Raw genomic sequence first — 26,920 nt, forward strand, 5'->3', positions numbered from 1 at the left:
TTACTTTAAAGAATATTGTTTCGAAATGAAGTAACTCTTCTTGTTCTGTAATCAGTTCAATTCATGACTTAATTTAACCCTGAACACTAATTCGGGTTTTCCTGAAATTACGTATTCGTATTATCTTTATTTGAAATTATCTAAATTAGTCAAAGTTTCCTAGTCTAAGTAAGTCAGAGTCTGGAGGTTTCCTCTTCAGCAAACCACAGAACGTCCTCGAACTTCTTAGTAATCCCGTTGGATCAGGGAACACGTTAAAGAATTAATGAGCTCGTTAACGGAGTCGATACGGTTCCAGAAGCTATCTTAATCGTACAAAGTGTTGTTCCATTCGAGAGAAAGAGGGTGGTCCGTTGACAAACTTAGGAAAAATCGAAGGGCAGACAGGGACACGGGGGTTGGATAAAGATCATCGAGGTAAAAAGGAGAGGTTTTCGACTACGATAACGGCTAAAGTCGTAAAAATGTTAGAAACGATCAGGGAGGGTCAAGTGGAAGGGTCGAGGGTTCCGATTCGTGTCCGATAAGATGAATTCACGCAGACGAAACCAATGAGCAATGGGTGCGAGTTTGCTTAACTCATTGAAAAGTTAGAAGGGTGTACCATAGAGTTCTTGCGTGACCCAGCAATGCTGGAAACGTTGAAATTCGGCAAGATAACGTCGTCGAGACACGAGCTTTGCGTTGCAACCCCAGTCTGTCAGGTCATTTCATATAATTAATGCTGTTTCTGATCTTCTTTATACAGAGTTTCGTCTAACTGATGGGCAACTGAGAAAATTTTGAAAATGTAATTCTTAAAATCTTAAGATATCTAGTGCTATATAATAATTACATATTTCTAATCTTATTATTATATTTTTAACATTACATAATACCTGCAATATTATATAACAATATTCTGTCTAATAATCTCTATTACATAACAATTATTTCCAATTATATTACGTAAGAATATTCCATCTAATCATCTATAGTATTATATCTGATGTTATATAATCATTATTTCTAACACCATTATTATATCATCTCCTAACAAATATTACCAGGGGCACAGTTTACATTCACCACAGCAAGTTGAAGTTTTTCTCGCGAATTAAGTTTCACACAGAACAGGCGAACAACAAATTTCTATTCTCGCGTTAGTCAGAGGGTGATGCATTTTGCGAAACGACATTAGGGCTGCAACGCACGCTCGACTGGGTTAATTGGGAGCCGTATTGTTGGTCTCGCGAGCGGACAAACGCAGCTAACGAAACTAATAGATTTTTTTTTCCTCTTGTCACGGTAGCTTTCCACGAGAAAGGTGACGCTCTACAAATTTCACGAAACACAGTACGTAGCAACAGTAACATTCCAAACAGGATGTGCATAAATTTTCATATGAAATTAAGTCACCTGATACAACTAAAATTGTAATAATGTTTCTTTGAACTTTTTTCAAAATTCATCAGAACATTATTTCTTCCCTTATAGAGTTATAGAATTTATAATAAATAAATAGCTCTAGGTGTGAAAAGGATGAAACGAATCAGCTTCTTTTGAAAAATGTAATAGATTCACAGTTAAGTGACTTCAATGACGAAAACGAAATGTCTCGTTGGCACCTCTGGTTAATCAATCATTTTCGTTGAAATTCCAAGCTTTTTAGCTCTCAGTTCTGGGTGCATTCAATTGCAAACGGTACGAACAATGTCGAAAGCATTTGGAGAAAAGCCAAGCGAAAGGAAACGTGGAATAACTATGGAACAGTGTGGCCAGAGAAACGTTGGAAAGCTGAATAAAATCTCGATGAATTATCTGATGAAATTGTAGCCTATACTTTGCTCTTTGCAACGAATCTTCCTATTTTCCGAGCTCTCCGCTTACTTCCGGTTTATGGAAATTAATATAGGTGCATTTCGAGAGTTGTTGCATTGTTGCATCTCCCCGGAGAATTTTCTCATAAATCCTCCCACGTTCTCGCAGTTTATCCAACGCAATATTAACGTATAGTTCAGATAGCGCAATTACAACTTTGTAATTGAATTAGATAATCGCGGAATAAGTGGATAAGGGATGGTTCTTTGCGGAAAAATAATTTGATAGCTTCAGTTTTAAAGTGAATTGCTTTGAATCTTTTCATTAATAAAATCTGGTCACGATTTAATGTAGATTCGAAAGTTTCAAACTCCTGTTTGAAAAAGATATATTCTTCAAAATGTTGAACAGCTGTTTTAATATCGGACAGATGTATCAGAATCAATTTCTTGCTAGGATAAATTGAGCTTATTCGCGGACAAATTTCACTTTCTCCGGGAAATAGAAGATAATAAATCAAAACGGTACAGCAGAATCAGCGTTTCATCGTCGATGACCTAGTTTTGCATCGAAACTTTCAGTTCCTCGTTAAAAGGAGGTTAATGCGATAAATCGGTACATAATACAAATTATTTGCTTTCGTAAAAGATCGAATCAACCCAGCATATTCAACCCTTCGTTAATAACGGTACAAATTTTTTACTCATAATTTTCCTCTCTGAAAAAGAGGTCAATAAGCGAAAGGGTAGTTTTTCAGGAATTTTTTAATTGATTCTCCAGGAGTATTTTTAATACTCGAAATCATTTTACTAATTAGAGGGTTGGAAACTTCAAGCTCAGAAAAATGTTTTACAGATTCGAAGAAAAAATGATTCAAAGACGACTACCTTATTATTAATTATTTAACCAAATTAAATAATCACCTACACTTGAATGTATTCAAAAATCTTCATTTTCGGAGTTAACTAGAATTTCTCGACAATTATTTTTCCACTATATTTTACGCATTCACAGATATCGATTTTGAAAAAGTAATTTCTTTTTTTCAATTCACCGGGCCCTGATAACGGAGCAGGCCTTTTAAGGGGCTCGTAACCCTGAACAACTTCCACGCTATTCCCGCCGCGATCCGTAATTACATTTCCATTTTAATTAATGCATTCAGAACGGCTTCGAGTTTCCGCGTAGCCGCAGCTGCTCGATTTATCGAATTCTCCGTTCGTTTCCATCGAAAAACAGAAGCGTGAAAGATGAAACGTTTGAAATTCGTACGCTGATTTCTTCCATTTATCGTCCGTTCGATGGAGGAATGAAATTTGAAGAAAAATTTTTAATGAAAAGAAGAGTTGCTGCAGACGCGGTTGAAAATGTCGGAAATTATCGTTGAAGAGGTTCGGTACGATGATCGAGATTCAATGTCTGGACACGTTCGAAGAAATCGACGAAAGGGTGCTTTTGACGGAGGGAACGGAAACGAGAACGATGACAAGTAGAACGACTGGTAACCGGATGTAAGCCTACAAGGTTGTTCTGGCGAAGCTCGACACGACTGGAAAGAGGACCACTACCACTTGGAACATCACTACACGCACTCGGCTTCGTCCTGCCGATCAATAGCTACAGGTGGCAGCCATTTCCTAGCCAACGGTTGCTTCCACCCTCCGCCTATTCCCTCCTCGTCCCTCTCTGTTTCCCTTTAACTGTATCATTTGCTGCTCGCCGTTATTCTCGCGAGTCTTTCCCTTTTTGCTGCTCCTACCTGTGCCCGTTAAACATCCAACGTCTACCGGAAACTAGATTTCGTGGGCGTTTTTCTTCGGAATCTAAAGCCAATTTCTTCGCACGAGTTTTCTTATCTTCTTCTCCTCTTTCTGAATGATGGACTGAAAGATAAGAGAGACCTTTAGGTCGTTCCGGGCGAAGTTCAATGTTTATGGTCAAATTGGCGAGGGAGGTTTAATAGAGTTATTTCTGGAGAATTTTTGAAAAATTTTCTAGGTTCCTTGAATTGGTTTTTCATTATTAAGAATTAAATATTTTTCTCCTGCCCTTATTTTGTAAATTGTTGAAAATTACTGTTATAAAATTTCTTTAATTCTATAAGTTCTTTTTTTTCAATATTATTCATAGTATTTGATTGTCAGGTGTATCTTTATTCAATTTGGTTTGTTCATTCTCTCCTTTTACAACGCTCCAGTTTTACTGTGGAATATCCTGTTATTGTTATGGTTATTTTCTGTTGAACGCTTCGGTTTTAGTTTCAATTGATTCTCATACTTTTATTGTAGTTAATCTGTGACAGAGATCCGGATAAATAGAGATTTGTGATTTTGGATTATAGGGATACACGGTTGCACACGTTTGGATGACCCCAGGTTTGAGGGACATGTACGATATAATCTCGATGAGTTTAATTAAAATGGACGTGGAGATGGAATTATTTACTTCGTGTAAAGCTTGTTTGCGTAAACGATACTATTTATTTGAATAAGTTGCAGAGAATTTTTGTCGAAAGGCAGCATTCCAAATAAAATGAAATTATTTATAACATTCCAATCATTTTAATTCTACCTTTATTTCGTCTTTATTTTTCATGTTAAAATTATCTGCTAGTAATTATAACGGATGACGTCTGAATCCGTTCCGCTGAAACGTGTAATTTAATGGAAAGAAACGGGATGAACATGTCAGTGATATTAAAATATTTAGATATGATAAAAAATAATTAAAAGAGTATCTGTTTTTGAACAGAATTTATTAAACAAAAGTTATTAAACAAATTAAACTTTCCAACGGATGATGGAATTATTTGCAAAATAATTAAGTGCTCTGAATTATTTCATAACAAAAATGTGTTAGTTTCAAAGGTTTATCTGTAGCTGTTACAATATTGGGTACAAATATTATATAAATATAATATAGACTTACAAGAGTAGAGATTATTTAATTATAAATTTGCATATAAATTGAATGCAATTTAGGTATCTCTTGATTAATATTTTTTTACAACTGTCAGGATTTTACCAATTTACATAAATTGAATAGCACTCAGTGTTTCAAAAATTTGAAATTAAATTAATAATAAAAATAGCAGTGAATACTTTATAAATTTCAACTCATATTTCATGATAAATCCTTTGCATGGATGAAAGGCCCGGTTCCACATAACTGCACCATCGCAGCTGCAATTCGTCGTTTTTCGTCGAACAGAAAGCCAATATTTGGTTCGTTGACCAACGTTGTTAAAGAAAGAAAAAGAAAAAAAATATATCAGCCTGGCTACCGGAGCCAATACTTTGTCTGTGACATCGAAGCCTTTGTGTACGAACGGTTACTATATTCGTGCAACCGGAAGTTTCCCTTTCCACAAAGGCCGGAAACTTCTTTTACCAACGTTATTACCCGAATATAATGAAATGAGCATGCGATATTATTAGCAGTACCGATAAAACAAAATTACCAGTGGATAGAACTGCTAATAAATCAATAAATATATCAGTATTCTCCATGTGTGAAAATTATTTTGAAATGTGGTGCACGAAAGTTTGTACATTGATATAATGTATTGGTATTGGGCCAAAGGGGTTAATTATTGACCTGATTGACCTAGTTGAAGCTCGTATAATTTTAGGACCACAGTTATTTAAATATCTTAACGTATAGTCTGCACGAAAAAGGTGTGTCTCGTGAATCAGATCGAATCGAAATGGATTGATAAACGAACGGAACGTAACACGAAGATTAACGGCTACACTGAAATTCCCTGGGCATTAATCCTCTGCACGGTCCTTGTTTTAATTCATCCTTTTATTTTTCATTCTACGTCAAAGCATGCAACATCGACGACATTTTTAATCCTTGAATTTTTCATTTCCTGGCAATTTTATTTGCCTGCTGCGCGTTTCAAACGAATCAAGATACTTTAAATAAATCTCTGTCTACTTTGGTAGAATTTATGTGATTTATTTTTGAACCGTTGTGATTTGATTTTAAAACGAGAAAACCTTTTGAGAATTTTTCGAAAAAAGGTTTAATATAATGTGGATGTAACAATAATCGCAATGAAGTAACATTTCGTGTAATTTTAAGGAAATGTAAGATGAATATTTCTAGATGCACAGTGTTTAATTCTTCGATTTAAACGATATCATATTCTTCTTAAATAAAATAGAAAATTTATCAAAATAAATAAAAAATTAATAGGGGTGGATACTCTTTGAAGGGTTGATAACCCCTATTGATCCCCTTTGAATCTGCCCCTGTTGTTTAATAGTTTTTTTTTTAAGTTTTTCCACCAATTGAGCAACGATTTTGTACAAAAGAAAATATTTGATCAAAGTTCCTGAACTTTATTCGTACAAAGACACAGTAAAAAAGGAAAGAAAAATATTTCCAATGAGGGCACTGGAAAAATTTCAATACCTAACGAGCCTTTTGATCCAGCTGAAATACTTAAAGTGGTAATTTTCCGAATTCTGCTCGTATTACGAGACCGTCAAAGCTCGTCTTTCTTGTGTCCGGTTCTGAGAGGCTTTTGTGTCGTGGAAGCGATCGATCGGTTCGATTAAAACCTGCCAACTCGATCCGTGCACGTAACACGTTATAATCGAGCCTTGAAGACAACAGACTCTTCATGGTTTAGTACACTTTGAGCCTGACAATGTAGTGGCACGTTTCTGTATAGTTAAAGCTAAGGAACCTTGATGTACACTCTCGATCAGATCGAGCTTTCCTATGGAAAATGGCTATTTAATTTAGTAATTTAGAAACAAACTAATATGATTTTTAATTATTAAATACTATAAAATTTAATTCAAATTTGAGGAAGGGTGGAAACCAAGGACACCACCTTTTTCCCTGGGAAGCCTGATTTAATCGCGAATAAACATATAGTATTTTATTTTATGTTAATTCTTTTTTTATATTAGCAGTGATTGTCATTGGTTGCCTACTGACCAAGCAATTCGATGATAAAATCGATCCCCGTAGAAAAGTACTTTTTACATTTGATTTCTTTGATTAACCATTCGTGGTGTCGTATTACCGTGATTATACGAATCAATGGAGACACTGTATGCATTATTCATTTCAATTACTGGAACTTCTCTTTCGCTGTTAAATATTGATACGATTCTTCCATTTTTTTCTTTCTATTCTAATGCATCCTGGGATCTGATATTTAGGTCACTGTCATATTTATATCATTCAATTAATTATTTCTTTGATTCTTCATTAAAGAAACATGTATTAAAAAATATGAAACATTCTTTGACATTCTGAAAATATATAAAGAACTCCTAAACTTTAAGAATTAATTTCTTTTTTTCAATTTCTTTCATTAAGAATGAAATTAAAAATTGTCAGCGTTATTGTTCATTGGATAGCTAGTACCATGGAATTTTTACAGGATCGTAAAACGATCGTTTCCCTTTATGAGAAACCATTTATGTCACCGGAGTTAACTCACGTTCAAAGGAGAGATTAAATGACTGAAAGGTAATCCTGAGGAAAGCAATTTCCCAGACTGGCCAGGCCAAGTGTGCCTGCATCTTGGAGAACCCTTTCGCTGTAAAGACTTCGACCAGTCGTTTCGCGACTCGTAATCCTCTGACGTATTGATTAAAACACATATATCGCGATCCATTTTCCTAGGTTAACTGGAGCAGCCACCAGGTCAGTAGAACGAATCGCCTTTCCCTGAATATTTCCGGCCGGAACATCTATATAGATATAATATATATATATATATATATATATATATATATATATATATATTCGTGTACACTATTGGAGAAAAATATGCTGCTATATAACCTGGTTCTTTTTTAAATAGCCAAGTATTAAAGTATTTGCTGAATTTGTAAAAAATAGTAAAAATAGTAAGAATAGTCTATCTTCCATTGGCATCGCTCATCGTCGCCTTTATTGATTTCAATAATTAATTTCGAGCCAAGTCCAAGCTCAGAAGCTCTCAAGATCTTCAGAAGAGAACGAATTCCTCCGAGTACGCAGCATCTAAGAAAGGAATTACCAAGGGATTCGAGGTTCTTCCTTGGGATCATTACGAGATAAACTAATATGTGTTGGACCATTATGAGCTCGATGCTTGAAATTCCATGACGCCTCCGTTTTCACCCTTATTCGGCTTCTTTCTTCCCTCGAAACACCTCGAATCCCCTTTTATTCCTTCATTTTCCAAAACGAAGGAATCCTCTCGCATCCACTTCCTTAATAATTTTGTCTGTTACTCTCGGTATTGCATCAAATTTTTATATTAAACTGCACTTTCATTTTCCTGTAGAAAATTAGATATTTTAAAAGACTGACGGGTAAGAAAAGGGAAAGAGGGGTTCCACTTTAAAAATGATCAGGTTCGATTAACTGGAATAAGGAATTTCATGGGTCGTGCACTTAGTTCATAGGAGGAAAAAAAACGCTCTCTTAGCTCTGATAAAAAAAATTTTCTTCCATTTTCGCGATATTTTCTAACCCCCCCTTGGATCAATGTCTTCTTCGTGATGGGGGATGAATCTACTTATTCACGGGGTTATCGCGATGCATAACCGAGGCTTATAACCGAAGCTACGGAAGAGAAAATCATGAATGATCAGGTTATTAACATTCTAAAATGAAGCTAGAAAAAGAGAATGATAGAATCGAACGTCGATAATGTATGAAATTGAACAAAAGTAAAGGAATTTCAACGGTAACACGTGAAAACACAATTGGTATAAAAAGCGGATGGTATGTTAAATGAATCTGAAAATTCATCGAATGTATCTCTTAATTGAAAGCTCTTTGTTATTTTTCTCCTCGTCGCTTCGTTTTATCCCATAAAAATACATAATTTTTTTCGTTTCGATAACGATTTTGCATGTTTATGAACGATGAACTTTGAATATTTTTTTCCCCCGTTACCTTTTTATAATCCTGTCGAGCCACTGCCAGCTGTACTTGTATTTTGTTATTCGAGTATTACTGTAATAAATTGCAGCGACTGATACACGTCGATAAATATGCAGATACGAAAGTTTTCGAGTTGACGTATGGTAATTCGGCTATTGGAATTTAATTCTGGCATGTGTAACGAACCGTTTCATGAATAAGAATGCATTGCTTCAAACTGGGTCACTGTTTAATATATTGTTTGTTTCAATGAAATTACATTTATTTATGTACCCTTTGGCGAAATCTGGAACAATTGTTTTCTAATAATTCTGAATAGAAGCTTTTTTATTAACAAAAGTAAAACATCAAAGTAACTTTAATTAGTTCTCAGAGAGAAGAGAGTAAAGGGTATAGCAGGATAAGATGGTCAAAAGTGCCCTTGAGCCGAATTTGCTTCGCAATGCACCATTCGATAGCATATCCCAAAAAACCATGGTACACCAAGTTTCAACCCTGTACCTCAACCGGGAGGGTAGTTACAGGGTAAGAAAGAAAAAGTAGTTTTTGCCATATTTTCCCTATTTAATGGCATTCGAAAAATCTGAAAAAATTCTAGAATATTCTAGCCATGTTTCTTTATGATTGTGAATTTTTTCAGATTTTTCGGTTGCAAATCCTAGGCGTGAAAAATCAAAAACGCAAAAAAAAGTCGAAAAATAGAAATTTCGGGTAGAAGCTTTCGAGACACTAGATTTTTACTTTTACAGTAGTTAGATATTAGCATGACTGGTGTCCTCAATTTTTTTCAGATTTTTCATTCTGGTGCGTCAAACCGAAAAAAATCAAAAACCGATATTTTCGACATATTTCGTGCGATAACATGAGAAATACTTTCAATTTTTACATTTCCTTTACACACTTAGTGCATTATGTGATTTCGAACATTTTTGCACTGGATGAAGTAAATTCTGAATGGAGAGAGTAAAGTTATTATAAATAATTGAAAATTACGCACCTTATCCTCTAAAATATTAGAAAGTTTTTCAACGTTGCCGATGGGTAAGTTGGTAAGGTGTCCGACTATGGAACCGCTGGAAACTTTTTTGTCACGAGTTCGCGCCCCATGAATGTACAATTCTATTTTTTGTCATAAAACAATTTTTTTTTTAAATTATTAATTACATAAGAATACACAATAATCATTTAATAACGTATGAAAATAATTTTGAAATATTTTATTATTAAGTATACATAAAAATAAGTGGTGCACTACCGATTTTCTGATTACGTATTGTTCTAATTACGGATAGCTCCCAATATTTTGTTAATTGAAAAGCTGTGTGGTTGTTGGTTTATGATGGATATTGAAAGCAATATATGTATATTTTACCTTAATTGTACATATAGCCAAAGAGTCGGTTGTGTACCACTTATTTTTATGTATACTTAATAATAAAATATTTCAAAATTATTTTCATACGTTATTAAATGATTATTGTGTATTCTTATGTAATTAATAATTTTAAAAAAAAATTGTTTTATGACAAAAAATAGAATTGTACATTCATGGGGCGCGAACTCGTGACAAAAAAGTTTCCAGCGGTTCCATAGTCGGACACCTTACCAACTTACCCATCGGCAACGTTGAAAAACTTTCTAATATTTTAGAGGATAAGGTGCGTAATTTTCAATTATTTATAATAACTTTACTCTCTCCATTCAGAATTTACTTCATCCAGTGCAAAAATGTTCGAAATCACATAATGCACTAAGTGTGTAAAGGAAATGTAAAAATTGAAAGTATTTCTCATGTTATCGCACGAAATATGTCGAAAATATTGGTTTTTGATTTTTTTCGGTTTGACGCACCAGAATGAAAAATCTGAAAAAAATTGAGGACACCAGTCATGCTAATATCTAACTACTGTAAAAGTAAAAATCTAGTGTCTCGAAAGCTTCTACCCGAAATCTCTATTTTTCGACTTTTTTTTGCGTTTTTGATTTTTCACGCCTAGGATTTGCAACCGAAAAATCTGAAAAAATTCACAATCATAAAGAAACATGGCTAGAATATTCTAGAATTTTTTCAGATTTTTTGAATGCCATTAAATAGGGAAAATATGGCAAAAACTACTTTTTCTTTCTTACCCTGTAACTACCCTCCCGGTTGAGGTACAGGGTTGAAACTTGGTGTACCATGGTTTTTTGGGATATGCTATCGAATGGTGCATTGCGAAGCAAATTCGGGTCAAGGGCACTTTTGACCATCTTATCCTGCTATACCCTTTACTGAGAACTTTAGTATTAAATAATAAAAAAGTTACTTATGATAAATTTATGTTTAATCTTAAAATGAAATATTCGTATAATATTGCAAAAAATAATACATTTTGAAAATGAGAGAAAAATGAATTGAGAATTATATTTCAATTTTAAATTATAGACTAATTAGTAATTAGTACTTTAATATTTATAATTAACGCGTTGATTGGTGGGTCGTTGATGGTTATTTCAAATGTAAATATTTATTGCAATTCAAGTTCAACAAATATAATTTTCAATTCAATTTTAAAAACTTTGAAATCAATTTAATTGCCTTTTCTAATATAGGAAATATTGTACTTGTTTCAGATTCAATTTTCCAAGGAAGGATTTCGATGGTGTGCCAAGAGAAACGATCGATAGTTTATGGGAATGTGTTTCTGGCAAAAGGATGAGCCAAGTGGCTCCATGTTCAGTCGATTTCTATTAAAATATTCTGGTTTTCGTTATACCGAGGACATTGCCGTGATCTTATTGTGAAAGAAAAAGAGAACAGAATAATAGCAGACATCTGCTCTAAGAACGACTTTATGCCGGTAACCAGGGCCGGAAAACAGAACTCCACGAGAGGCGCAATAGGGAGTTAAGAGTACTTCCGTTTCTCCCTAAGAAAGTCGTGCGGTTCAACCATATACAGGATGTTGCCTGCTAACGTGGTATCATTCGTCAAAAAGGTAATTTCTGATCAGTTTTAATGATTAGAGTAATCTACTTATTTTTGGTCATGTATCCAATAATATTTTAAATTATAATTTTCATAAGATTATATTTTCCTTTTCTTCAATATTTTGTCATTATAAAAAAAAAAAAATATCGCTTTTCATTAAACTTCAATATAAAAGAATTTTCTTATAATCGAGGAACAGAAAATAAACATCGGTACGTGTTTGGATAACCAACGATTCGCTTCAATCAGAATTTTTTTCACGACGTTATTCATTTCATTATTTCCTTTTTCATCTGATTATGAAATGTGAATTACGTCCATTACAACGTAAAGTTGAGAGGTATCTCGCCCACACAAGAAACGTTCGCGAGGGAAAATGAATTCGACAGAGGGAAGCCGAAAATAACCGAGATTAAACTGGGATTAGGTTTTTTTTTATTTTACTTTTTACAAGTTCACGGAAAGATTTAGGTCGATTTTACAACGGAGCACAACTCCTCGCTTCGAAGAATTAAACTCGCTTTATGGAAAATTATGCTACGTATTTTATGGTGTTAACCATCCGTGAAAATCTTATGGATTTTCCACGATGACATAGATTAATTATAGGTTAAATTAACCTGCCAGATCCATTATAGATTGCTGAATAAAATACCTTGATGCATATCTGAATTTCTAAATAAAAATCAACTCTTTAATACTAAAATTGGAAAATAAATATTTACGTGTCTAGAAATTTATATTATAATTTATAGAATTTATCGGAATTTTCATTATTTTATTATTGGAGCTGTATGCTTCTTAATGAAAAGACGAGAGAGGATTAAATTTCTTCGAGGTACAACGATCTCGAGGGACATTTTCTTCTTTAATGGTGTCTCTGTTACCTGTCGAGTCAGATTTTGTTACACCGTTCAATCTACAGTTCAGATTCGACAGTGATATAAATATAACCGAAGCTATTGATATTTCAGGATTCCTTTCTTGTTTCCTATTTCCCCTTCGGCACGGCGAAAATAGAACAATTCATAAAATATAAAATTACAAAAATTCAGATTTATTTAGCTTTTTTCAAATTAAATTATTGCAGTCTTTGTGATTTATTGTTGGAAGATTAACTTCTTCGTTTCTTCCATAGCTTTGTAGAACTTTGGAGATCAAAGAATTCCAAAGTAACAATAATAAAATCCCTGCACACAACCTATGAATAATTGAAGATGTACTTTGAAAAATAAACGAAAAGCCGTATACCACATGTCATAAATTCCTCGTCAGCAATCCGTTCGCGAGTTTCAACAGCCAGGAGTTTCGAAAAGAGGGCATAATGGACGCATAAAAATTTAGTCGATTCAAATCGTCGATGCAAAAGGTCGGCCCATTCGGGGAACCGTTCCACTTTTATATCCTCGTCAGCGTTATCCGATATACACTGCCTCCAAAAAGTTTTAGGACCTACTAACCCCGAGAAAAATTGAAAAATAAAAAGGAACACTTGTATCCAAAATGTCCTACCGCATGGTCCTTTTCCATTGGGGTGGTCAATCTTCTAGGGAAAAGGAAGTTTCTTAAAATTTAAAAAAAAGACAAAGTTTAACAGAATTTTGAGACGGGGTGTACGTATTTCGGGTTGCGAGATATTCTATCGTGTTTTTATTTCCCTGGCCGGTGGCGAAAACTCACGTTTGGAACACCATATGGCGCAGTGCGTCGACTATGCATTACCAGAAGGCCAACGGTACAATATCGGCCGTTTAATATTCCCCCGACGAATTTGCATTCCGGGATTCCATCGTTCACTCAGATTATGACGGCGCGTGCTTCTCTCCGGCCTGTTTGGACCCCAACCAGAAAGCCAATCCTCTATTATACTCTGCTTATGGATTGAAGGGCGAAGGACAGAATACCCTGATCTTACATGAATTCCATGTACAATACTGTAGACTGTACATAACTGCTTATGTATTTGATAACAAGAATGAACATATCAAAGTCTGGCTTAGAATGAAGTTGTGAAGATACGTAACTAGGGGGTATGCTAGAAGGAATATAATTAGCCTTTTAATTAAATTTCATAGGGCACTTGATAATATTTTTACTAATTTCGCATTCTAGCAAAAGAATATAAGCTCAAATGGAAATAAAAAAAAAAAAAAAATAGAATTATTGTATATTGTTCATCATTTGGAACATTATTTTCATTGTTTTTCTGAATAATGGGAATGAAAAGGAATTTTATATGAAATTTGGACGGTAAATTACAGGGTAGGTGAGCAAAGATCCAGCTCCGATAGAGGAGGGTTAAACACGTTGGAAGAAGGGTTCGTTTTAGGTGGTAGTCTCACGGGGAACATTATTTTCTGTCGTAGATGGTGACGACGCAACCAGATTCCGGAACAACCGGATCGGTTACGCCAGATGATGGAGGCACCACCTTCAGCAAATGGAGGCAATTGGGAAGTGGTGTGATACGGGACGGTAAGTTTCATTACTCATCCTGACCAGTCTACTAATTTTCTGTCTTCCCTAAGATACAACCTCTATTCTTTATCTGCTTCAACGCGGTAGAGTATTTAACCGTCATGATCAACTGGATAGATATTTATTTTTGATCGATAATATAATTTTCTCTGCTATTTTCTTTCATATTAAAAATAAAAACAATTAAATCAACAACAAGCTTCATTAAACCAAAAGCAACAAACAACGAGAAATTATATTTCTCTAGCTAACAAACCTCGTATAAATAGCTTGTTTTTTACTTAATTACTGTCGGGCTACGTTTAAACGGAGGTAAACGTGGCGGGAAAGTGCGAGAGCTCGAGGATAATCATGGAACGACGGACTGTTCTTTCTTTATACTCCTATTTTTTTCAAAGGCAAAATAATTTGCTGAAAATTACACAACCGACAAGTGTAATTTATTCAGCCTTTCTAGAGCCATGATAATTTGTCGTTTGAATACAGCTTCTTGATTACAATTCTACTTGGTTGTTTTCCTCGTTTAGGATCCATTCTAGTTTTAATTCATGTAATAATTTATTTAGTTTACATTATAGAAACCAAAGCAATTAGTTCTACTGGTTCTTCGAGATTCTACTGCATTGTTTAAAGCAGAGTCATATAAAAATAAAATCGATTGTATAGGAAAGGAATACAGGTATAACGATGTTGATTTGAAGAAAAATTATCCCGTGGAAAAGGTCAGGTATGGAAATAAATTCGACTGGATTTCTATGGTAGAAGAAAGAAATCCAGTTGAAAAATTTGTTCACGAAGCTCGACAGATATTTGCAATTTCGAAAGAGGTTTTGCCTTCTTCGAAGAAACCATCTGACCCACTTTCCAACGAGATCTTCTTGGTTCTACCTTCGTTACAGTCTTTCCCATCGAATTTACCAAATGAAATAAACTCTTCGAGCCATGGAAACAGTTTTCTTTTGCGACACTACGTATTCTTCTCGTTCTCGTGCCACCTTTTGTGTTCATGGCGCCCTTTATGGCAGTCCCTTTTTTCAAAGCTGTCGATTAAAATAGGGTAGTTTTCCTTCGAAGTTACCGTTCCACTCCATTCACGGACACAATGGTGAGTTGTTCAATTACCTGGATTTAATTCAATAAATTGTATACGATAAATTGAATCAGTGTTATTTCTATGTTCGTAGATGGGGTGAAACGGAAATTGAATTAAAGAGAAACAATTGTAATATTATAACAGATATTGTAGTAATTGGATTGCTGTTGTAATGAATATTATGTTGATCTTGATCAACATTAATATTAATATTAATATTATGTGATATTCGTACTGTAAATTGACTATTTGACTACTTGATTATTCGATTACTTAAATATTTAAATATTTTCTTATTTATCTATCTAATTAATTAATTTGGTAATTTTTTAATCAAAGATTTTTTCATTTAATTATAGTATCTACGGTTCTCTTTTCAAGCACAGTACAACTAGTTGTAAAACTTTTCCCTAAGTAAGTGTGAATAAATTCTCATCTACGTACTGGCAATCTTTCCCTGCATTTAAACATTATGAACGGTGGTAAAGTTGCTAGCGAAGTTAAGTTAAGCTAAACACCACCGAGGCTAATGAGTGTTTATATGAAATGTTGCATAAATATTCATCAAAGTTTCGAAGTTCCCGTTAATTTCGCTGTTAGCGTAAATCATTTCAAAGGGTGGGAAATCCTTTCCTATAGGGACTTTTACTTATCCTGATAACGAAATAATTATTGTGCTAGCATTATTTAACGCATAAAAGGTGATTTATTATTTATGGATTTCTTTTTATATCGGCAATAGTATATTTACTTATAGGTGATAGTTTATATTCAGTGAATTAAATGCATCAAGAAAATGCCATTGTGTGCTTAAATAGATTACACGAATAGAACACTAATCATTTAAAGACATCAAACGCTAATTAGTCGTCAAACAGCTTGAATTCGTAAGAGGATTAACAACGTTTCCCTGAATCGTGATTGTAGTCGACCTAATTACACAAGTTTCTTTCATTTTTCAAACGTTACGGTCATCTTGTTCGTGATGTCGAACATCTGAAGACAAATATCCGCTCATCGATGTCGAACAAGACTATTCCATTGTAATCTGTCACGGTTTGATTCAATCTCCTTGCCGACCGTTTGATATCGACGAGGACATTGCTGTAATTGATCTCGAAACGCAGTCGCATTGTTAATCATCGAGGTAATTAATGGAACACGGAGTGGGTTAACAGGGAGTTCGAGGTCGAGTAAATCGGATACCATCGTACAGGTTCAAGTTCCCTTCGTGGTTTCCCTTTAAGAATCAGTCCTCTGATACTTGAATTTGTTTTTACTGCTGAACTACCACAATTATTTTTTAAATATTGAATATTAAAATTAAGTTTCCCTCAGAAGAATTGTGACATAGGGGTAAGAGGAATTCTCAAAATCCTAATTTTGACGATATTAATATTAAAAGTGATTTAGAATAAATGGCATAATTTAATTCTATAATTTTCTATGGTTTTTGGAAATTATGTGTAGATACCTATATCAAATAGAATATTGATATTCATCTGAAAATTTGAAATATAGTAATTACTATGGAAATCATTAATGAATCCAGCTGAAAGACTGATAAAGAGGTATTTAATTATCCTGGGAATCCTTATAAATTCTTACAGATTTCATACTGTTTGATGCTGCGGATGTAATTATGGGAATGAATCGAGCAGAATAGAGTAAAATGTGATCCGTGATATTATTAGAACGGTTATCAACTGGCGGAATATGAAAATGCTTTGAAGTACGAAATACAAAGGAAATAATAACTTTATGAATATTAAAATCTTTAATTTGTTACATGATTTAACGTTGATTGATTTAAGATTTTCTATTGTTCATAAACTTGATATGGATTATTTAAAAAGATTTGAAAAAGCTTGAACGGAATCTAAATTAATACTTTATTATGATTTTTATAAATCACATATTCCTAGAAATAATTTATTGAAGCGTTCTTAATTTGAATTACAATACGATTTTCATCTGGTATTTATCGCATTGATAATGTCAACGTGTTAAATTGATCAAGAACGACGGAAATGTTAATTACAATCAATTATGTAGCAATTATTTTCGTTGTTCTGTAACGAGTAAAAACGAATGATTTTACCTAATTGCTCGTAAAAGAACAAGTGCCGTTTAAACAAATAACTACACTTTGCAAATCAAACGAAAATCGTTCAGTAATTACGATTTACTTTTTGAATTACATTTTACATTAAACAATTTGTTTCAATGTAATTAATTGCTTTCTAAGATAAATTGCACATGCCATGTTATAAATATAATAAAGTTTTTGTTAATTTATGGTATCAAATTACATATACATAAATTTATAGCTTTTTTCGCTTAAATTTATTAGAAAATAATTTCTAACAAATATTAATAAATATTAATTTAGAAAATATTTCATAAAACAACCCTAATAATGTTCAGTATATTCCCCTTTATATAACTTCAAAAAGGTGGCAGATTTTCATAAATTTCACCGATATTGTAGTATTTTAAAACTGAAATTCTGGAACGAGAAGGCGTAAAAGTAGAGCATTTCGAATAATAGCATGACGCTTCGCATAAATGTAAGGAAGCGATGGAACGTGAAATGGAATGAAGATGGTTAAGTCTGCCAATAAATTTTCCTTCACGGAAAAAAGAAACCGAAGGGCTTGAATAAAACCGATAGCTGGGATAACTTTTAGGTTAATTAAGTGATCATTTTAGCAGTCGTTCATGCACGACCCTATGTTCCACAATACTGTGAATTTTCCAAGAAGAGACCAACCCAACTTGACCTAATCTAAAAAAGTCACGACCAAGTCCCGTGTCTGTCTTCCAAAAAGGATTTCCACTCTATTTTCCCTTGAGTCCTCCTATCCTTTGGTAATCCTGCTTGTTTGCATTGTTGAAACAGGAACCTGTCTTCAACCACAAACTTTCAAACGTTGAATAAATTTTTCCAGATACGTTCGACGATCGATTCGGATTTATATTGTTGTTCAAAAGTCCTAAAACGTTATTGAATAACCGATAGTTTTTATCATAAATAAAAAATGCGTATTTACAGTAATTTTTATCAAAGTTTCAACCGTAATTTCTACAATTATAATACATTTTGCAATGTCTACGCTTCATAACGCCCGAGGAAAATAGAACATTGTAAAGTAAGTGAAAAAGCGTCGAACGAGGACTTCAAAGCGCGTTAATGAAAAGAAATTCGCGTTCCAGATGCTTTCGCAGTTCGTCTTTCGTGTTCTAATCTCCGTGTGCAATTAGGTTAATTGGAGGAGCGTCTTCGAGCAGAATTGTTTCGTTATTAAACTGAAATATTTTTAGCAACGCTTATTTTTTTTTTTCTAAATCACTTTTAATATTAATATAGTTAAAGTTAGAACTTTGAAATTCCTGCTTTTCCTACATCGCTATTTTCTTTAAAGGAATCTGATTTAATATCAACTTAATATCAAGAGTATTATAGAAGGATCATCTTCTAATTTTATCGACAATTATTTTCTTCTTTTGCAGTTACGAAATTTGGTCCCTCAAAAGTCACCCCTCCCGAAGAAACACAACCAAAGGAAGAAACAACTACAGAATCAACGAAAACGTAAGTCTTTAATTACAAAATTACAAAACATTATTTGCATAAACAATTTAATCATAGAAACAGTATAATATCTTTCTACCTCATCGAACAATAATCGTTAAAAATACCTCTAACCGTATTTTGTTCGCGGTGAATAATGAATGTTTTAATGAGGATGAATAATTGCTTGCTCATTACCGGCGAACCAAAGCAATAATTAAATAGACGTTAATGTTTAGAACCTGATGATCCTCTGTCCAGGTTTTACTTCTATTCAAAATGAATTTTCTAAACAAAACAATTTTAACCCTGACACCGTTTGAAACTTGTATGTTGCAGGAAGTCGAAAACCGGGGATGATTGCAGAGTATGCCGGAAGTCTTTCGCTCCGGACGAAACCTCGAGGACCTGCTGCGAGTGTCAACACAAAGTTTGTGAGGACTGCGCTTGCTATTCGACGACAACGAATTCCGATGATCCGGTAATTTTTATTCGTATCCCTTCACTGATAATTATTATTTATTTATCTACTTAAATACTATGATACGTAATACAGGAGTTTAAAGTTTTTCTAATTTGTCTGAATTAAAAAATCGGAAAAATTATTGGAAATTTTAACTTTGAAAAAAAAAAAACTTGTTTCAGTCGTCATGGCGTTGTAGCGTGTGTCGACGAAAAATTGCGTCACGGGACCAGCCGATAGTTACCCAGGAATCGACGGATTCCCTGTTGGAGGTTCCTGTTTTGGAAGCACTTCAGAGGAGGCACAGCGATGCTAGACTGGGTTGTCAAAGCGGAAGCCAGATCGGAGGTCTCGGTTCCGGATTGGCACCTCCGAGAAGCCCGGAACTTAGGAGACATTCCGACGTGTCTCCTGCTAGTTTAAAGGAACTCGAGAAGGTAAGTCGAAGGTTTTGTAAACTGAAAGTTGTAATGTTACGCTTCTCAATCATCACGCGACAACAGAATACACGGCAACGTTTGTGTTTGCATATGTATTCGTGTTAATCGTCGTATCTGGTAATTAAGTTGAAAACGGCACAGATTTCAGAACTTTGCTTAACTTATGGCAAACTTACCGTGAACTTGCAACACGTACCGTTGCTAATTGCTGAATGCTTGCACATATGTTACGAGAAGGAAGAATTATTAATACTTTGATTCAAATGTTATCCATTCATTTTACAGTGGTTTTACTTCCATTCGTTTTACTGTGAATTATTTCATTTATTTTATCATATAAAAAAATTCACAATTCAAGTAATTTGATATAACGAAGCGAATCGGTGTTTCTTTTTTTGAAACAATTGACAGAATATTCGAGTGCGATAACGATCGATGGAAATTTCTCTAAACAACCCACTTATGGTTCACCAGCGAGCAGTTTCGCAATAGTAATCGGTATTATGCTAATCCCCCTATTACCAGGAATGATTAGATAAAGGAAACGTTATCCAATTCAGAGCTGATTATAAGTAACTGTTTGCGGTCGGAAACTGAATACTCCCAACAGCTATGCTTTCATCGTACTGGCAGTGTACCAGAGGAAATCTGGCACGATCGACGGAGTAATTTTATTTAATCCACGTGTAGAAATGGGTTATATTTGTCCTATAATACGGTGCCTAATGGCTGGACGCATGTTTATGTTGTGGTATGTCTTACGCTTTTATCCTGCTTATTACTGTCGATCGCAAAAGCTCGTAGGATAATATCTATACAATTTTCCGCGGGGCATAAAACGATTCCGATTATTTGGATATTTATTTCAGCTCTGAAAGATATAGTTCTTTTTATTAAAAATGAGAGTAGAATGTTTAAGATACGATAGTTTAGTATTTCACTCAAGATACGTTTTCTATGTGTTAATATGTTGATTGTCATTAGTGAATGAAATTAAAAAAATTACTCATCATTTTTTTTTATAACAAGATCCAGTCAGGTTAGAGTTTTCCAATAAGTAAGATTCGCAGAGTTCCAATAAATTTTCTCTCGTTGATTGTGCGCTAAAATAGATCCTAATTGAAAGTACACACGCGCGACCGTGGAAAATGATCGTGGAACGCAAGAAAACGCTCGTAAACTCGTTTAGTACTTTCCTTATTCCGGCGCGGTTGGTTAACACGTGGATCTAACAGGATTTCATCTTGTTCTCGATCCCAGCAAGAAATGCAAGGGCAATAAGAAGCTCTTACGAAACCGACGGAACGTGAAGCAAAGAATAAGAGAACAGTCGGTCGGCTTTTCGATTCTAAGAATTTATTGGAAAATCGTTTTTGTTGGCTCGAGGAAGAATCAGCAGAATCTCATTTCATTGGAAATCGACTGCGGAAACGAAAGAAAGTGGAATGAAATTGAAATCAGGCCATCGGTACCGTGACAGCACGGTGTCTGGGGTTAGGGAGGATCCGGAAATCGGTCGAAAAAAAAAAGAAGGAATAGGAAAAAGAAAAAAAGCGGGAAAGTGAAAAAGAGGTCGCGAACGAGAGCTTTTGCGACTGCTTTGAATCCTTGCCTGGTACACAAACGGAAATTAGCGGTTCCTATCAACAAAGAGAACCGGCTCGAATCTTTCTGTAACAAGGGTATTAAAACGAAATGCATTTCCGTTTCTTGCTCTTTCTCTGTCGCGGGTAATCATTTGCGGAAGACCTTTGAAATTTGCTCGTTGCAGAGAAAACAAAAAACGAGGAGCATCAGTTTGGGGTTCGTTCTTGCGAAAGAAATATCATATCCTGCTTGTCGAGGAGCACGGAAGGTTGCTTTTATCGCGATGTTGAAATTTTTCATGCTTTATGGTTACCTTTGTGGAATTTTGCTTTGTATATTGGAGCTTTATGATCGTAAAATCGACCGAAAATGTATTAAATATTAGCTTGATTAATTACTTTTTCTGTGTCTTTTAATAACCACTGGGCATTTTTGTAGAGTACCATTAATTGATTATAAATTTGCAAATTATTTCTGTTCAACATCCTCAGTTTTTAAGGAATTTCATTTTATTTAGTGAATGAACACATCTATTGTGAGATGTATAGACAATTACCAGTATCATCGATCGATCCCCTTCCTGGAAGATAAACAAAATCCCCCAATTTTCTTTCGGTACCCAATTGGTTAAAGATACCTTCTAAAAAGAAAAGCTATCGGTCGGGATAACGGTATCCTGATTGATAACATCCTCCTGCTTGTTGTCGAAGCGACTCGGTGACGCAAGAACACGGGATTACAAGGGAGATAATGCCTCGCGACAAATTTATCGGGGCTAAAACGCTCCCGTCCCTCGAACGGTTGCAATTAGCGACAGGAGGGAGGAACCTCGAAATTGGATCCCTGCGATTCCGTTAAAATCTGACGCAATTTCCTCGATTACACCTCCAATTGGATCAGCCGTTTGCCTGCTTTCGACCCTCGAAATTCGAGCATCGATCGAATAACAGACACGTCAATGCCAATTAATATAAGAGGAAGATAAACAATAGTTTGCTACGGGACAACTCGAATCCCTCTTCCGGTGAGCCGTAAACAACGAATTTCTAGCAATTCGTAAAATGGCCCATTACGTGCATTCGATTCAATACCGCGACAGAGACGTTGCTGGGAGAAATGGATTTCCTCTGTTACCCCTCTTGATGAACGTCTCTTTCAGGTCCGCCAATTTCCTAACGAGTATGTCATTGACTATTTGTTCTTATTGATCAACGATATTCGAAGTATATTGGGTGATCGATATTTCCACTGTCGCAGTAGAAATAGCTATGCACGGTCAGACTTAAGATCCTATTAACATCATGAACACCAATTAAAATTCTAATTATTATTATACGGGCATATAATATTAATGTAATATAATATTATACATAATTATACAAAATAGGAATGGTTAATAGATAATCGTGATTCATTAATTTATAGAAATGAATATAAAGTTCAGAATTTTAATCATTATAATCTCCATAAATGCATAGAGAACGTATCTTAAGAAAACGACCGATAAAAGAACCATCTGCGTTAACGTAATTGTTGTCGCTTATCATTCGATATTTTCCAGAACATATCAGCTTTCCTCGAATTCATAGCTTGTCGTGTAAATGTACACGTCCCGATGCAAGCATTATGAAACATCACGCCAACAGTCATAAGCCTCCTCTTCACGCAATGGTGTCACTCCCTGTGGAACTCTAATCTGTGTGTCGTAATGTTATAGTTTCGAAAGGTTGCAGGGGAACGCCGGGATGACCTCAGATGGGAGAGAGACCTGGATCGGAACAAGTCCAGAGCTACCTCACCGGATCGTCATCAGGTGGAGAGAGGAAGGGCCACGAGTCCTCAAAGGGTTGGCGTTGAATCTTCCGTCGCAGGTGAATACATCTTATCGGATTTCAACAGGGTGTACCACGTAACTGGGTCAAGTTGTATCTTGAAAAATTTTTTTTCATCTAAATATCAATAGAACCATCAGAATCAATGCCCATCGACGCGGACGAGGATGAGGAACGTCGAAGACGAGCTCGTCGAACCGGTGGCACGGTTCGTTGCAAATCTCGCATGACCAGGCAAAGGTCGTACGACGACGAAATGAAGAACGTGGCGGCGATGTCCGGAAGCGGTGGGCAGCACGCTCATCCGGAGCCAGGTCTAGGACTTCCGGTGCAGCTACCAAGGCGAGCATCAGCCTATGACGTGTACGCTGCACCAGGGGTTGGAGGACTTAACGCCATGGCCATCGCGGCTGCCCAGCAAAGAGCATCGATCTCTGCCCAAGGTAATGTATGCTTCTCTTCATTCTGTTTATGGGATTAACGTATTTGTTGACCTGGAATCTAAATCGGCCATGGACGCTACGCCTTCTTTCGTTAGTAACATTTTTTTTTTTATCATTTCTTGGCTGGTTTGACGTTGATTGATTTAATTACACGTTAAGGTTGTTCAAAAAATATTACACGATTAATTTATCACATAAAATTAATTGGAAAGTAGCTGATCAATTTAGAGTTAGTTTCTTTTCGAATACTATGTCTAAAGAGATAAGATTATAAGAAAATGAAAAGTTTCAAAGTTTAATTACTTTACAATTTTAGGTCAAACACGTGGCTATCATTAAAGTTTATGTCTGATAAATCTTAATTGCATTTGTGTCACAGTTAAGTTCTTAGTTTGTTTCTGAGTGTAATTTGTAGAATTAAGGGTTGTTAGAGACACGCTATGCTTAACGTGTCAATTTTCTTTTTATCTTGTAATTATTAACACTTTGAGTGACATAATTTGGGTAAAAATATGAACGTTCGTAAAGATTTGTCAGCTATTTTTTAGTGACTTATAAATTATAATATTTTATTAAAAACCTGAAAATTTGTGGAAATTTCCAATCTGATAAAAAAATATTATTATAACTTTGTCGTTGATACGAATACGACGTGGAAATATGGAAATTCTGATAGGATCAATTATGGTACGTTTGAAAACAGAAAGGGTTGTGCTGCGGTTTTCAAGTTAACGCAATTTTTCGATGCCTGTCAGAAATTTTGACCGGTGCAAACAATGACGATGGACTAATTGTATTAATTAATGCCGTTTTAATTAACGGTGGAAGCGTGTAAGTAATTGACAAATTACTGTTTTCCATTGCGATGAACGGTCACTGGATCCCAATTATTTTAATCGAGTTACCTGGAACATTTCGTAACTCTTGGTATCAAGCACGACTTCATAAACACTTAATGAACTTAATTGCGAATTAATTATTACCTGTTAAACTGAAAACTTCCTGCATAGTTTTCGGAACGTTGTTGTTTTTAAGTTATTACCTAAGACTTCGTCAACAATTTATTCATTATTTATTTATTAGATATTAAAATGAATATATTTCATACAATTTTTTAAACATTACAGTATTAATTAATTCGTTATACGTTCTGCTTTGCATCTCACAAACCATAACGGAGTTAATCTGTTTAAACTGTTTCCCAAGGCAATATTTGCTGCATCGAGTAAATTTAACAGTAGATTTACCCTCAATCGTAGGTTTAACCATAGAGTAGTTCCACTAGTAGGTTCATTTGATGTTTATAGCAGGACGAAAGACCTACAATCGTGTAATCGAGTTTAACTTTCTTCAGGAAGTACAGTTCCTACTTAACCATATCCATGTCCACAAGGCTGGACCAAGCCTAACTTCGTTTCATTTTGGTCGGATCTCAAACTGAAACTTTGACGTCTAATGGTCGAAACACTTTGTAACGAGGTGAACGTTGTTCTAATTAATTTGTCTACATGTTACGTACTTCGTAATCGAGACCGTGATATATTTTGATACCAACTTGCCTTCAGATCATAATGAAATTCCGCTCGATCGTTAGACGAAGTCTTAGAATAATAACCCTTTCGATGTACCGAGTTACTGCATAACAATAGCGAATATTACAGTTTATTTTCCATAATTATATAACTACATTTTTTATATTCATGATTACTACTTGATTACAAAAATTATTATAGCTTGTTTTTTCTACGGTTCAGATCTAAATTATTTTTAACTAATGTATTTATTATAAATTGTAGCTTAAATATAGAAAATTTAACATTTGCAAAAATGGGAAATATTTTGTATAGTTGCAATGGTAGTTTTGAATCATAAATAACTGTTCGAGTATTGGAAATGTTGATCAAAGCAAATTCAGGGTAACGTTTCAAAAGTTTTCGCTTACCGAAGCTTCTTCTTCGGGTGGAAAGAGGTAGTACTGATACTCAACGCTGGTTAAACAGTGAGTAGCAGTATCAATAACCCATTAGATCCGTAATGATGTTAACTGTGACGTTGGCGAAACGTTGGATCCATTTCCCAGGTAGGGATATCATAGAAGAGTTATTTATTATTTATTATAAATTAATAAATATAATAAATTGTATCGCATAAAAATTGATGGCAAAGATTTGTTCGAAAATTTCACCTGTTTTATGTTTATATTCAGATGAAAAGCCAATAAGGATTAAAAAAGTACGATTGCCTTCTTGAAGTTCGCCGTTTGTTAAGGGATAAAAGGGATAAATAATGGTAGAAGAATCGGATAATTGGGTTGCTAGGGTGGAAAAGGATTTTGTACTCTATTCTTCCTCTTCTACGACTGTTTCAACCAATTACGTTATCTAGGTCGTCGATAAACTCCTCTTTCTTAAGCCTCATATCTGAACTACCTGTCTCCCTTATTGCTTTCATTAGCCTGACAAATGTTATAGTCTTGGAATATAGACCAAACTCGGAATTTGTAACATTCTGCCGACGCAAGGGAAAAGTAAAATACAATTTCTATGATACTTTTACACCCGATTGATACAAGAATAAGAAACTTAACTTAAGAATGAGAAGCAGTTACTTGATCTATTTTTTTTTTTTTTTTTTTAACTGACGATGAGATTCATCCCCTTTCCGGTTACAGTACTACATTAGAATTTTAATTTAATTTATTTTTTAAATTGATCAGGTTTACATAAATTGACAAGAATAAAATATTCTGTTGGCAGGTGGTAGAAAACCGGAGGAAAGGCCAACATCGCGAAGATCATCGTTTAGGGCAGTGAAGCCTGTGATGCCGTACGAAGTCGGGGCTGAAGATGAAAGTATGATGAACTTGGAAGCATCTTCTGTGCCAGTAGTTCCACCAGCGGTGGTGGCTCAACCTGTATTAGTTCCTGATGAGGAACGACGAACTAGGCGAAGAGGCTCTCAATTGTAAGTACTGCATTACACATTTAATAATCTTTAAGGGCTTCAATTATACCGCATCGTTTATATAGCTTCTCGATAAAATTATATTCAGCGAAAGAGAAAAATTATTTTTAAAAAAAGCTGTTACTTTTACGTTGGAATTTGATAAAAGAAAAATTTCCAAGTCGAGCAGTCAATACACACCGGTTCGCCCTCCTTTCTAGGTCTCAGGTGGTTTCCTTTCTATAAAGGCGAAATATTTTCTTTTTGAAGGAACGAGATAGGAAACCCTTTGCGAAGCTATATTGTATCTCAAAGTGATCCAAATTTGATTTCGAATCGAATAAGCTTTTATGAGTTTGTTTTGAATGTATTAATTTATGTACTTATGGA

General features: G+C 34.7%; 1 protein-coding gene across 4 annotated transcripts in view; it reads left to right on the plus strand.

Moving 5' to 3' along the window:
* Positions 1–26,920, plus strand: part of Fife (regulating synaptic membrane exocytosis protein fife) — a 72,476-nt gene that overhangs the window by 10,737 nt on the left and 34,819 nt on the right. For 3 of the 4 annotated variants that reach the window (XM_034338297.2, XM_034338291.2, XM_034338304.2), the window contains 8 exons: positions 11,320–11,684; positions 14,044–14,152; positions 18,762–18,843; positions 19,162–19,303; positions 19,468–19,722; positions 23,030–23,183; positions 23,276–23,587; positions 26,344–26,551. In XM_034338297.2, the coding sequence (XP_034194188.1) occupies positions 11,649–11,684; positions 14,044–14,152; positions 18,762–18,843; positions 19,162–19,303; positions 19,468–19,722; positions 23,030–23,183; positions 23,276–23,587; positions 26,344–26,551 (1,298 nt within the window). In that variant the 5' untranslated portion in view covers positions 11,320–11,648. The remainder of the gene's footprint in view (positions 1–11,319; positions 11,685–14,043; positions 14,153–18,761; positions 18,844–19,161; positions 19,304–19,467; positions 19,723–23,029; positions 23,184–23,275; positions 23,588–26,343; positions 26,552–26,920) is intronic. The other variant, XM_034338300.2, reaches the window with a different exon arrangement.

Source organism: Osmia lignaria, chromosome 10 (assembly GCF_051020975.1).
Source record: "Osmia lignaria lignaria isolate PbOS001 chromosome 10, iyOsmLign1, whole genome shotgun sequence".
In the NCBI taxonomy this organism is placed as follows: Eukaryota; Metazoa; Arthropoda; class Insecta; order Hymenoptera; family Megachilidae; genus Osmia; species Osmia lignaria.